At 63.4% G+C, this 12,195-nt stretch overlaps 5 protein-coding genes across 5 annotated transcripts in view; 3 read left to right on the top strand and 2 right to left on the bottom strand.

The window, feature by feature from the left end:
* Positions 1-256: 256 nt before the first annotated feature.
* On the top strand, positions 257-2,069 carry AMSG_10304 (queuine tRNA-ribosyltransferase; the record flags this gene model as incomplete). The annotated part of the gene is made up of 2 exons (XM_013898325.1): positions 257-280; positions 750-2,069. The coding sequence occupies 2 exons, from the start codon at positions 257-259 to the stop codon at positions 2,067-2,069; spliced, it is 1,344 nt and encodes a 447-aa protein (XP_013753779.1).
* A 4-nt stretch (positions 2,070-2,073) lies between these two features.
* On the bottom strand, positions 2,074-4,294 carry AMSG_10303 (uncharacterized protein; the record flags this gene model as incomplete). Its single annotated transcript, XM_013898324.1, has 2 exons — positions 2,074-3,503; positions 4,054-4,294. 2 exons carry the CDS (start codon positions 4,292-4,294, stop codon positions 2,074-2,076), a joined length of 1,671 nt encoding a protein of 556 aa, XP_013753778.1.
* Positions 4,295-5,565: 1,271 nt separating this feature from the next.
* Positions 5,566-7,974, bottom strand: AMSG_10302 (transcriptional regulator; the record flags this gene model as incomplete). The annotated part of the gene is made up of 1 exon (XM_013898323.1): positions 5,566-7,974. The coding sequence occupies one exon, from the start codon at positions 7,972-7,974 to the stop codon at positions 5,566-5,568; it is 2,409 nt and encodes an 802-aa protein (XP_013753777.1).
* A 594-nt stretch (positions 7,975-8,568) lies between these two features.
* Positions 8,569-10,158, top strand: AMSG_10301 (uncharacterized protein; the record flags this gene model as incomplete). The annotated part of the gene is made up of 2 exons (XM_013898322.1): positions 8,569-8,696; positions 8,859-10,158. 2 exons carry the CDS (start codon positions 8,569-8,571, stop codon positions 10,156-10,158), a joined length of 1,428 nt encoding a protein of 475 aa, XP_013753776.1.
* A 487-nt stretch (positions 10,159-10,645) lies between these two features.
* The window catches only part of AMSG_12341 (uncharacterized protein), a gene marked incomplete at both ends in the record, with an annotated part of 3,862 nt that continues 2,312 nt past the window's right edge, over positions 10,646-12,195 (top strand). Inside the window, one exon of the mRNA XM_013898370.1 lies at positions 10,646-12,171. Coding sequence (XP_013753824.1) covers positions 10,646-12,171 — 1,526 coding nt within the window. The remainder of the gene's footprint in view (positions 12,172-12,195) is intronic.

Below are 12,195 nucleotides of genomic sequence, written 5' to 3'. Positions count from 1 at the left end.
CCCTCCTGTCGCCTTCCCCATCCCACCCAGCGACTTTGGCGCCAAGTTGCATTGGCAGGTCATGCGACCTTTTTCGGACGAAAGAACCCTCCCCCCTCCCCCTCCCCCTCCCCCCTCTATATGCATGACATAACGTACATTGTGGCATGTGGTGAATGAGAGCGGGTTCTCCTCGTCTGTGTCAAAGATGGCACAGTGGCGATCGATAAAGGTCAGGATGGGGGTGGACCACAGCGGGGACTTGAGAAAGGCCACGATGGAGTCGAACACCCACTCGGCCGTCTGCGCAGCATCATTGGAGGACATAGTGGCAGGGGGGGGATGGGAGGAGGGGGGGGGGGGTATGGGGCTAGTGGTGGGGAAGGTGGGGGGTGGGGGTGGGGAAGTCACGTGCCGTATACCTATACATATAGGCAAAAGGCTCAAGCACCAGCTGGTCGCAGGCATGGGCGGGTTGGCGGGTGGTGGGCGTGGCGCGGCCGGCTGGTGGCGGCAGGCGGGCTGCTGGGCTACCCTCTCTTTCCCCTCACATCCGCCCCGACCTCCTCCACCGATGCCATCACCTCCCATCCCTTCCCCCCTACCTCCGATCCCCCCCCTCCCCCCTCCACACTTCCCATCCCTAAGTTGTCATGCCCATGCCCACAGCCGATGATACCCACCCCCCCTCCAGCCCCATGATCATCCCCCCCCCCCCCCCCTGCCACCACAGCCACAGCCACAGCATCCATCACCGCACTCTCAGTCAGCCTCTCTGTGTCACCGTCATCACCACCATGGCCCTCACCTTTGTCGTGGAGGCTGAGTGCAGTGTGACCAAGGCGCGGTCGTCGCGACTTACGCTCCCGCACACGACAGCATGCACACCTATGTTCATGCCTGTGGGTACCCAGGGCTCACTCAAGGGCCTCACGCCGCCTCAAATGGTTCAACTCGGCTGCCAAGTCGTCCTGGGCAACACGTATCACTTGGGCCATCGGCCCGGTGCAGAGACCGTCGCTGCCATGGGTGGTCTTCATGCCTTCTCGGGCTGGCATGGTGGCATGCTCACAGACTCGGGTGGCTTCCAAATGGTCTCGCTGGCAAAGCTCTCATCCGTGAGCGAAGAAGGCGTGACCTTTGCCTCGCCTCACGATGGCACTACCGTCTTGCTCTCGCCAGAGCTCTCCATTGCCATGCAGAACAACATTGGCGCGGACATCATCATGGCTCTTGACGATGTTGTCTCTTCCCTCATCTCGGGCCCTCGTGTTGAGGACGCCATGCATCGCTCCATCCGCTGGCTTGATCGCTGCATCGCCGCACACGCCCGCCCGGCAGAGCAGAACCTGTTCGGCATCATCCAGGGCGGTCTCGATCCGCGGCTCCGCCTCTACTGCCTCGACGCCATGATTGCCCGTGACACGCCGGGCTTTGCCATCGGCGGCCTCTCGGGCGGCGAGTCCAAGGACGAGTTCTGGAAAATGGTCCACCTCTGCACCCAGCACCTGCCGGCTGACAAGCCACGGTACCTCATGGGCGTCGGCTATGCCCAAGATCTGGTCGTCTGCTCCGCCCTCGGCGTCGACATGTTCGACTGCGTCTTCCCCACTCGCACTGCCCGCTTCGGCAAGGCGCTTGTCCGCGAGGGCGAGCTCGCCCTCAAGCACAAGCGCTTCGCTACCGACCTCAGCCCCATCGACGCAGACTGCGGCTGCTATGTGTGCAAGACCTTTACCCGCGCCTACCTCCACGCCGTGGTCAAGTCACACACCGGCGCCCAGCTCATCTCCTACCACAACATTGCCTTCCAGCTCCGCCTCATGGCCGACATCCGCGCCGCCATCGAGGCCGACGCCCTTCCGGGCTTTGTCACTGCGTACATGCAGACTCGCTTCGGGCCAAACGTGCCGCAGTGGATTGTCGACGCTCTCTTTGCCGTCGGCATCGAGCTCGACTTTGCCACTGCCACGCCCGTCGCCTGGCCGCTCCCGGTCGCTGCGGACTTTGCCGCGGTCGTCGCCTCCGAGCCCGGCCCGCCCGTCGCCGTCGACCCTGCCGACGACGGCCTTGCCGCCATGGACCTGTAAGCAGTTACTCGCCTGCCATGCACAGGCTGCACCCGCAGACAAAGCCGTAGTCGGCAAAGATCTCGGTCCGCTCCTCGAGACTGAGCTCGGTGGCGTCCGTGAACTCGACGTCCGGCAAGTACGAGATGAACACCTCGTCGCCGGGCGCCAGGTCACAGAGCGCGACTAGGACTCCACGGACTGCCGCTCCGTCGTCGCCGGCCTCGTACGTCACCTTGGCGTTGGGTCTGCACGCGTGGTTGATGCCGGCGAGGAGCGGGAAGACCGCACTTCCGTCGAGCGCCACGAACATGTCCGTCGCCACCACTTGGTCGACCGCCGGTGCCTCGGGTGCAAACTCGGCTGGGTACTGTGCCGCGATGACCTCGATCGGCTCGTGTTCGTGCTCGTCATCACCATCGCCGTCGCTGTCCTCGCCGCACGACGCCTGCGTCGCAATGACTGCGTCGCGGAGCGCCGTCAAATCGCCGCAGACCTCGGCCCACTCCAGCGCGCCAGACTCCAGTGCGCTCGCCACCACTGATGGCCGCCGCACGCCCATCTGATTGGCCTGGACCATGCCGAGTAGCGCATCAAACGCCGCCGGTGTGACCAGCTCGTCGATGGCTGCAAGCAGCTGCGCACGCAAAGCCTCATCGTCGATCGCTTGCGTCGACGCCGCCCGCGCCGCAAACGCCTGCGCCAGCTGCTCCGCTGCGCTGCCCACCAGCACCGCCATATCGTGCCGGAATTCAGCCTCGGGCACGTCCTCGGGCGCGATCTTGAGCTTTGACCACGCAGGCTGCGTAAACATGGCGAGCTTGTCCGCCAGCGCATGCTCCCCGCCTGCCCGCTCGGCCGCCAAGCCCGCCAGCAGGCCGGCTGAAAAGACAAAGGCCTCGTCAAAGGCCTCCAGCTGGCCGATGACCTCGCCGATGCCCGCCGCCGCGGCCTCGGCTTGGCCATCGCCGTCTTCGGCGCCAGCACCGTCGCACACAAGCACATGCCTGCCGCCAGCCATGGCGATGGCCAGGCACTCTGACGAGCAAAAGACCGCGGCACAGCCGAGCGGACACGGGAGCGCAGCGTGTGGGAGCGGCGGCGGCGCGGCATGGTCATCAAGGGCAGCAGTGAGAGCAGCGATGTGGTGCCGCGGCGGAAGAAGAAAGGCCAGACAGCGCGAACAGGCCAGAACGCCCGCCATCGCGTTGGCCGGAGAATGCATGGCGGCTGCAGGCGGCTCGGCCAGCAGCACATCGCCAGCCGAAATCGCCCGTGTCACCCGAGCCGTCGTCCCTGCCTCATCGCTCGCCTCAAACACAAGCGGCGCGTCCACAGGCAGGCTAGCACTCCGCGCACTCGCCCGCGCATCGGTGCTCCATAGACTCAGCTCCTCTCCTGGCTGCCACACTCCTGAAGATCCGTTCCCGCTTCCGTTCGCGTCCCCGGAGGCGCCTGCCGTCGCTTGACTCGTGGGATGGTGTGCTGCCATTTGGCCCGACGAGTCGAGTGGTGCCTGGGCCAGTCAGCGCTGCCCACCCAAGCCGCAACTGAAGCTGATGCGACTGATGCGCGGCTCCAATGGACAGCCGCAAGGTTGTGGCGGCCATCTGACCTGGCAATGGGCGTTCCTTGGCCTCGGATCGTGTCAGATGTGAGGGCATGCTGGTGAGCCGGCGCAGCCGCAACCAGCCGCAACCAGGCGCACCATGAGGACGACTGAGAGTGCAAGCGAGAGAGAGAGAGAGAGTGTGTGTGTGTGTGCGAATGTGTGTTGGTGTGTATGGGTAGCGTTCACGAGGGGCATGAGCGAGGCTGGATGCGTCAGACAGCGCGAGTCCAGCATAGTGATGGGAGCTGCAGTTGCGGCAGGCGAGCGAGTGCACGAGAGCAAAGGTGCAGAGAGTAGGGCGGCCGAGGTAGGGCGGCCCGATAGCGCGGTATTGACCAGATCAGAGGATGGTGCAGCATGCCGACTGTTGCTGCGGTGGCTGCTGTCCGGCACGGTTGGCATGCGAGGACGACGCTGTCTTAGGCGACGACGACTTGGACTTGGCCTTTGCCGCGTTTGCCCGGATCATGACATGAAACGTCGCAGGCTTGGCCGAAGTCACGCCAAGCGACGCCAGGCTCTGCGACGCCTCGAGGAACTTGCCCTTAAACAGGAACTTGATTACCTCGGGCGTGGTCACCTTGTCGCCGTCTGGAAAGTTCTCGGGCCAGTTTGCCAACAGATGCACAGCCATCTCCCCGATCGTGGTTGAGGACGCAAACTGCAGCCACATACCCGCCACAGGTGTATCACGGGCAGCATTGCGTTTGGCAGGATGATCAGGAACATGACCACGGACCAGCAGCAGAGACAGCAGCAGGCACAGCGGCAGGGATAGCGGCAACAGCATGATCAGGAGTAGGGGCAGCACCAGTACCACCAGCGCCATGACCCATTGTGTCCAGTGTGGCCATGACGGTGTTGTGGGGAGACGTAGCGGAGGGAGGAGGAGACGGGGGGAGGGGGGGGGGGAGGACAGCGGCGAGAAACGTGCGTGGAAGAGACGGGTGCGATGGGGGGGGAGGGGGGAGGGGGGAGGGGGGGGGGGCAGAACGAGGCGACAGATGGCATGAGATGAGGAGACAAAGCGGGAGGAGGTCAATCACAATGTAAGTATTCCACATGACAAGCTAGTTCGTCTGTCTAGCTTCCCCGTACACACCTTCATGTACCCGGCCTCGGCCTCCCGCATTGCGGACATGGAACAATTGGTTCGGTTCGGGCGAAGTGACACGCCTACCAACTCCAGGCACATCCAAGGCAAGTAGAGGAGGTACATGCCACACCACCATCACCACACCACCCTACATACTGTATCATGCTATGTACTATGGTCATGGAGAGTATGGGGAACATAGGGGGTACCACACTTCCGTGGTACACGCTGTGCGGCTACACACCCTCGGCTCAGCTCAGCCGCTCTCCACTCTCATTCGGCTAATCATCAATGACGCCATTGCAAGCGTTCACGGCCAATGGCGGTCATCGCCGTCGGCGGGGACGGCAAAGATGGCGAGCCATCACACCGAGGGGGAGGAGGGGGAGGGGGGCATGGAGAAAGATAACTACGGTATGACGTACATCAAGAGTCACACTCTCTGCACTTGGTGTCTTGAGCAATCGGATGCTCGCCTGCCCCTCTGACATCGGTCCGACTCGCGACGTCGTGCTCGCGTCGCCCGTGGGCGAAGGGAGTGAAGTGCCGCGAAATGGCTGTAGAAAGACGGCCAGCAATATTTGTTGCCCACACTTTGCCAGAACCAGACCGGCTACCCAGCCTGGGTGGTTTGCTTGACAACTGGCAGCTGTTTATCTCCTCGCACAGACATGTCGCATTGACTCGCGTCATGCCATGGCTGTGTCCTGTAACCCGATCGTGAGCCAAGGCGATGGAGTGCCCGCCACCGGCAGGACATTTCTCCGCATCGCACCCGACCCCCGCCTTCATCGACCGCTTACATCGCATCACGGGCTCGCCGCTTCGATCCATGTCGGGCCGAGTGCCTCGAGACGCACACCATCGCCGCTGACGCCACCAAACAGCGCTGTGATGCCATCGTCGAATGTGACGGCCGCGGCAGCGGTGGCGGGTAGCGGTGGCGGGAGGACAAACTCGCCGGCCTGCTGACGCCAGCCGGCCGAGACGTCGAGAATGTGGACTGGCGAGATCTGGTGTGGGAGGCCCCAGACAAGCACTGTGTCGGGCGTGGCCGCGCTTGTCGGGACGATTGCGCACTGTGCGGGCGTGATCCGGAACGGCTTTTTGTCGTCGTCGGCGATCGCCACTGCAGCCGGCCCACCGGGTCCGCTCGGCACTGCCCGCCACGTCCACGAGTCGAGATCGAGGACATGGCCGTCGGCGTGGTGGGCGTCGACTCCCGTACCGCCAACCACAAGCAGTGAGTTGGCGTGTGCAAAGTAGTGCGCGGCGTGTTGTGCCCTTGCGCTGGGCCGCGGCCCGCGGATCTGCGGCGTCATGTCGGTCCACTCGCCACTCGACATGTCAAAGACGTGGACATCGTTGAGGAACGCATACGGCCCGCCTTCACACACCGATCCGCCGAAGAGAACCAACTGGCCGTCGCCGATCGCCGTCAGCGAAGCACCGAGTCGATGTGCCGGCCGGTTGCCGCCAGGGACTGCCGCCAGCGCCTCGATCTCCAGCTCGAGTGTGGGAAGCGCACCGCGGACACTTGTCGCCCGAACCACAGTCAGATCGTTGTACATCGAGCTTCCATCGCATCCACCAAACACCACCATGGTGTGCGGATCGACAGCCGCGGCTGCCGAGAGCCACCGCTTAAGCACTCCTCGCTCGCACTCCCGCCTGCACTGGATCGCCAAGTTGCCGAAGGAAGGCGTGAACCAGACGCCGACCCGACCGTTGACTCTATGCTCGACGATCTGGTACGCCGCAAGCCGCGGCTGATCGCGAGCGCCCGAGTCGCGCGACGGGAGCCCGCCGACAAGAACCACCATCGGATACTGTTCGCCGCCCGGAACCACCAGTCGACTAACCGCCGGCCACATGACCACCAGCGGGCGAGAGGCGGCGGCCATCGACGCGATCCGGGTTGCCGACACCATGTACGCCGGCGAGGTGTCCTGCGAGAGCACCAGTGTGGCTGTAGGCTCGATGAGCGGCTCTGCACTCGGCGAAGCCGCCGATGTCGCCGACGGCCCTGCTCCGGTGCCATCGGTCCGTGAGAGCACCGTCCACGTGCGAGTGTACGGATCGTAGGCAAGCTCGATGGCAACCGGCTGAGCAGGCGGCTTGCCGAGCACAATCGGGAGCTCCAGCTTAAGCCTGGGCTCAGCGTAGTGTCCCATGAACATGAGATCGACGACTGTCTTGTCAGGCGTGGTGGTGACCGGGATGGTGGCTGCAAATGGCGGCTCAAGCAGCGTGACGGTCGTCGGCGCAGCATCGGCATCTTGCGGAACAAGACTCGCCACCACTCCGCGGAAGATGGATGCCGGCAGGGCGTTGTCTTCGGGATCGACGGCCGAGACACAGATGACGTACCCGTCACCACGCACACCGTGGCGGATGCGGATTGAGCGGCGGAGGCGCCACTGCGGCGGATCGAGGCCAAGCTGGCTCAGAAGGGCGCACATGACGTCATCGGTCTTGGCGTAGATGTGCAGATCGGCGTTTTCTGTGAGCGGGGTCTTCTGCAGGTTGACGATGACCATGCGGCCGCCAGCGGCTGCGGTCTCCGCCGGCATGTCACACGCCGGCGAGACGGTGAGCGATGACCCAAAGACAATGTGGAGGGCAGCGGTTTGCGAGGCGGCGTACGCGGCGCGGAGCGGTTCCTCCGGCAGACTCTGACCAAAGTCGATGGTCGAGTCCCAGAGCTTGCCACCGCATCCGGCGCGCTCGCAATGGCGGCCAGTAAAGTGATCGCGTCCGCGGACGATGCGGCGACAGGCCCAATCGCGGAGGTACTCGGCCCCACAAGAGCGGCAGTACTCTATGTTTGAGTTGCCGTGGAGCTCAGCAAGCTTGGCCGGCGGCACGCCCGATCGCCGATGCAAGCCATCGCAGTTTTGCGAGATGAGGAACTTGGCGGTGCCAGAACGGAGCATGGCCACGATGCCCATGTGGGTTGCCGATGGGATGGCCTTGGTTGTCGGCGTGGTCTTTCCCTTGCGCTTCCGACCCTGCGCCTTGAGCGTCCACACCCCATTGGGCGATCGGAAGTCGGGAATGCCGCACGAGGTCGAGATGCCGGCGCCAGTAAAGATTACTGTCTCGCCGTCGGCCTCGCGAATCCACTCGGCGAGCGTTGAGATCTTGCCGGCCAGCGTCGCCTGGCTGTCGAACCGCTCGCGCATGTACTCTGGATCAGAAATAGCAGTATGGGCCATCTTGCCTCTGCGATGAGTCGAGTGTCGTCGCCTATCTGCGTCCCTGTCCTGGAACGTGACTTCGTTTTGTAGACGGAAGCGGCGCGAAGGAATGGCTGCTCCTTTTGTTCGCGCACATGCCGGAAAAGAACCCGGGCCAAGCCTGCGAGGAAGAGGATGGAACCATGGATAGAAGCCGTGATCCGACATGTGGCGGGTGTGAACGCCTGGTGCATGCTCATTACTAGCATTGGTGCCAGCGGTCGTCATCTCTGCGGTGTTATGGCGACTAGGCCATGTCGGCGAGCGTGGCGATTCTTCTCTCACCTCGCCATCTCCACTGCAATTCCTCCCTGCCGTCCAAGGCAAGTGCAACGGAGGAGTCAGCCGGACCATCATCTTGAGCTACGCTTGATGACCCAGTTGCCGCTGCTGGTGAGGTAAGATAAATGGACAGAGTGCGAAAAAGGTAGAAAAAGAGCCGAGAAGACGCGCATGTAACCCATATTTTTCCCCACCAAAACCTGTCGCTGTCAAAACACGACGCACGACGCCTGTGGCCACGACGACGACGACGACCGCCACACCTAGCTCCCTGGGACGCTCACTGTCGTCATGGGCAACATTGCGTCGACTACGGTGTGTCAACAGGTGGTGGACGAGAGCTCCTTCCCCTACACCGGCGTGGCGCTCGCGGCTGGCCTCCTCCCCGGCCTGCTGGTGGTGGCAGGCTCGTCAGCACTGTCTCTGGCTCGTTGCTGTTCTGCACGGCGGGCGATTCGAAGCGGCCGAGGTGGTGATGGCAGCGGGTTTGGAGGCCGACCGAGACTTATTGAGCGAGTGTATGCCTTGTTCGATGTCTCGTCGCCAAGCATGGCTCGGCGATGGGTGGGTGGAGGCGGGAGTACGCAGATCCCGGCTCCGACGGATAAGTGGCAACGTGGCCATCCGTCGGGTGGCCTGCTGTCGTGCGCTGTCTTTTTCGCAGCTGTCTTTGCTGCCATGTTTGTCATTGCTGCCGGGTTTACCGCTCCGGGCGCGCAGCAAGTGGCTACGCTGCCGATTGTCGGGCGGGATGCTGCAAACGTGCCAGCCATGCGGTTTGGACTCCGGATTACGACGCCGTGTGACGAGAATGCGAGCACAGCATCGCGATGCGGCGCGAGTCTGGCTGTGAGCGGAGCGGGGACGAGCATGGGAAATGCAACGTGCTCGTACGGCGAATTGCAGTGCGTCTTTCACACGATCCACGAGATTCCTGCCTTCGGGACCGGCACGCAGTCCGAGGTGAGCTTTACGGTGAGCGGGACGGCGGCGAACAGCGCGGTGCGCGAGGCGTCGTTTGAGCTTGTGTCGACGGTTTACGACGGTGACAAGAACAGGTACAACAACCTGATGTGGGCCAAGGACGATGGCGGACTGTATGTGTTTGCGGACGGATGCATGGCGTACTGGGGCCTACATATGCCGGACGACGGCAGCGGGTTTGCGGTTGCGGTGAACGCCAACGTGCGGCGGCGTTGCCTGGCGAGCGGCGTGCTAGGCGCACGGATGCTCTGCGGCGGTGGCAACTCGTTCTCGTTCAACGCGCCGTATCAGCAGGCTGCGCTCGGCTTTGATCCAACGTCGGTAGTGACTAGCCCCGCGTCAACGCCACCGCGGTCGCTGACGATCAAGCTGAGGGTCTCGGATGTGGTTCTGCACTCTGGACTTATCACGCCGTCGGCGTACAACGCCATTCCCGGGGTGCTCGCGGTGGCTGCGACGGCAGTTGTGCTCCACACAGTCCTCCGGGCTTTGCTTGGCAGGATGGTCCACGCGATGCAAGACGCGGTGCTCGGGCGGAGCTCGCTGAGCTCGTGGCAGGCAACCAAGCTCGGAGCGGCAATTGGTGCGTGGCACGCGCTGGTGGTCGACGGCATGGCAGTTGTGGTCTGGCTCACTGTGACGTATCCGGGATACTCGGCGATTCGACCGGGCAACAGCGACTCTGATTTGAACTGGTCTGTGGCCATCGGTGTGGGATCAGTGGTGGCACTCTGCAAGGCCGTCGTCACAACCTTGCTCTTTGCCGTTGTCGGCCGGCGGCTCTTTGCCGCCAACTCGAACGGCGGCAGTTCGCTCAACGGGCGCACGGCCGTGATTTCCGGGACGGGCGTCCGACAGCCTGCGCCTGCATACGAGGCGACGCCGCTGCGGTCGTGATGCTCCGTCTGCGTCACTTGTCTGTGCGCGGGCGTGTGCGCAAGGCAAGATGACCGACATTTCTTCTTTTCGTCGAGCAAAAAAGCGCGCGTGATGGCAAAAAAAGGTCGCAGTTTCGGCCGAAATAGTTGCGGGCGACGGGCGGGCGGCGAGCGAGCGACGAGGACCGCGGCGAGAGAGACTCGGTGGTCGGCATGGGCACGGAAAGGAGGGGAGGGGGCGGGGGGTGAGGGGGCACACGACTCCAAGCGGTGACTGCTTGACGGAGAAGCGTGTCAAGAGAAGCAGCAACAGGGTGGCGAGCGCATTTGTGAGCGAGGGACGGAGCGGAGGACGGGGTGGTGGCGGCGGTGGTGGCGGTGGCGTTGGAGGTGGCGGTGGCAGCGGCGGTGGCGGTGGTGGCATGACCAAGCTCCCGCCTGGTGTGGCCATGTCAGCCCTCGGCGCTGTGCGGCAGCCACAAGTACTTGAATCAGAGGTGGGCGTTATGTTTGACGCACGGCCCAAGCTTGATGAGTACTACCAGGTGTGGTTGACGCAGACAGCGACGACCGAGTTTGTGCGGACTGTCCTGTTGGCGCTTCAGCAGGGACAGGCTGTGCCGTCGGCGGCGGTCGTCCCGTCGTCGGCGAGCGCGGGTGCGGCAGCAAGCCCTGGGAGTTTGGGAGGGACGACTCGGTCAACGCCGCCGCTGGGGCCGCGGTCGCCGGGATCGGCTGCAGCGCTCCGACCGACGGTGCGGACGCCGTCATCGGCGTCGGTCGACCTCTCGATGAGGTTTGCCGACGCCGAGCAGCAGCGGCGGGAGCGAGCGAAAGAGCTCATCCCGAAGTTTTACTTTAAGGGCGGGCGGCCGCTGCCGGACGACCTGCTGGAGGCCGAGTCCAAGGCGATTTCGGCAGCGTTTGCCAAGCAGTCGAACGGGCGGCTGGATCTCAACGCGCTGGTGGAGCTCATGCCTGCGCTGTCGATGAGCAAGTACCTGGCGCCGCTGCTGTTTGACCAGATCGACACGGCCAAAGCCGGGAGCATCAAGCCGGCGACGTTCCGGCGGTACTGGCGAAAACATTTGCAGACGGCGGACGAGCACAAGCGGTTTTTCGATGTGCTTGCGCCTGAGGGCGCCCAAGTGCTGCGGCGGGCCGACTTTCAGCCGTGGCTCAACATTGTAGTCTCGTCGCATCCAGGCCTCGAGTTTCTGCGCGGGTCTGAGGAGTTCCAGGCGCGATACATCCAGATGGTTGTTGCGCGGATTTTCTTTGTGGTGGACCGGTCGTGGTCGTCGACGATCACGCTGAATGCATTGCGGAAGTCCGACCTGGTGGCGAACGTGCGCGCGCTCGACGATGAGCCGGACATCAACAAGCACCTGCGGTTCTTCTCGTACGAGCACTTTTACATCACGTACATTGCGTACTGGGAGCTCGACACGGACCACGACCTGCGGATTTCCAAGTCGGACCTGGCGCGACACGAGTCGCACGCACTGACGTATCGGATTCTAGACCGGGTCTTTGCGTTGCTGGAGGCCGGCGGTGCGCCGCCGGACACGATGGACTTTGACCAGTTTGTTGTCTTCTTCATGGCGGAGCAGGACAAGTCGTCTGCGCCGGCCATCGAGTACTGGTTCCGGTGCGTGGACATGGACGGCGACGGATTCATCTCGATATACGAGATGGAGTATCTGTTCCAGGAGCAGATCTACCGGATGAACTGCCTTAACCTCGACGAGGTGCCGTTTGAGGACCTCCTCTGCCAGCTGCTGGACCTGGTCAAGCCGGCGGACCCGTCGCGCATCACGCTCTCGGACCTCAAGCGGTGCGGGCAGGCGCAGATCTTCTTCAACGCGCTCTTTAACCTCAACAAGTTCATCAACCATGAGCAGAAGGATCCAGCAACGATCCGGGCCGAGCATGGCGAGCCGCACCTCACGCCGTGGGACCGCTTTGCCCGCGAAGAGTACGAGCGGCTCTCCATCGAGGACGACGACGACGAGTATGCCGAGGACATTTCGTGGCAGTGAACCGAGAGTGTAGG

Source organism: Thecamonas trahens, assembly GCF_000142905.1.
Source record: "Thecamonas trahens ATCC 50062 unplaced genomic scaffold supercont1.56, whole genome shotgun sequence".
Classification (NCBI taxonomy): domain Eukaryota; order Apusomonadida; family Apusomonadidae; genus Thecamonas; species Thecamonas trahens.
Note: the sequence above shows the minus strand (reverse complement) of the source record. Positions and strands in the feature narration are given on the sequence as shown.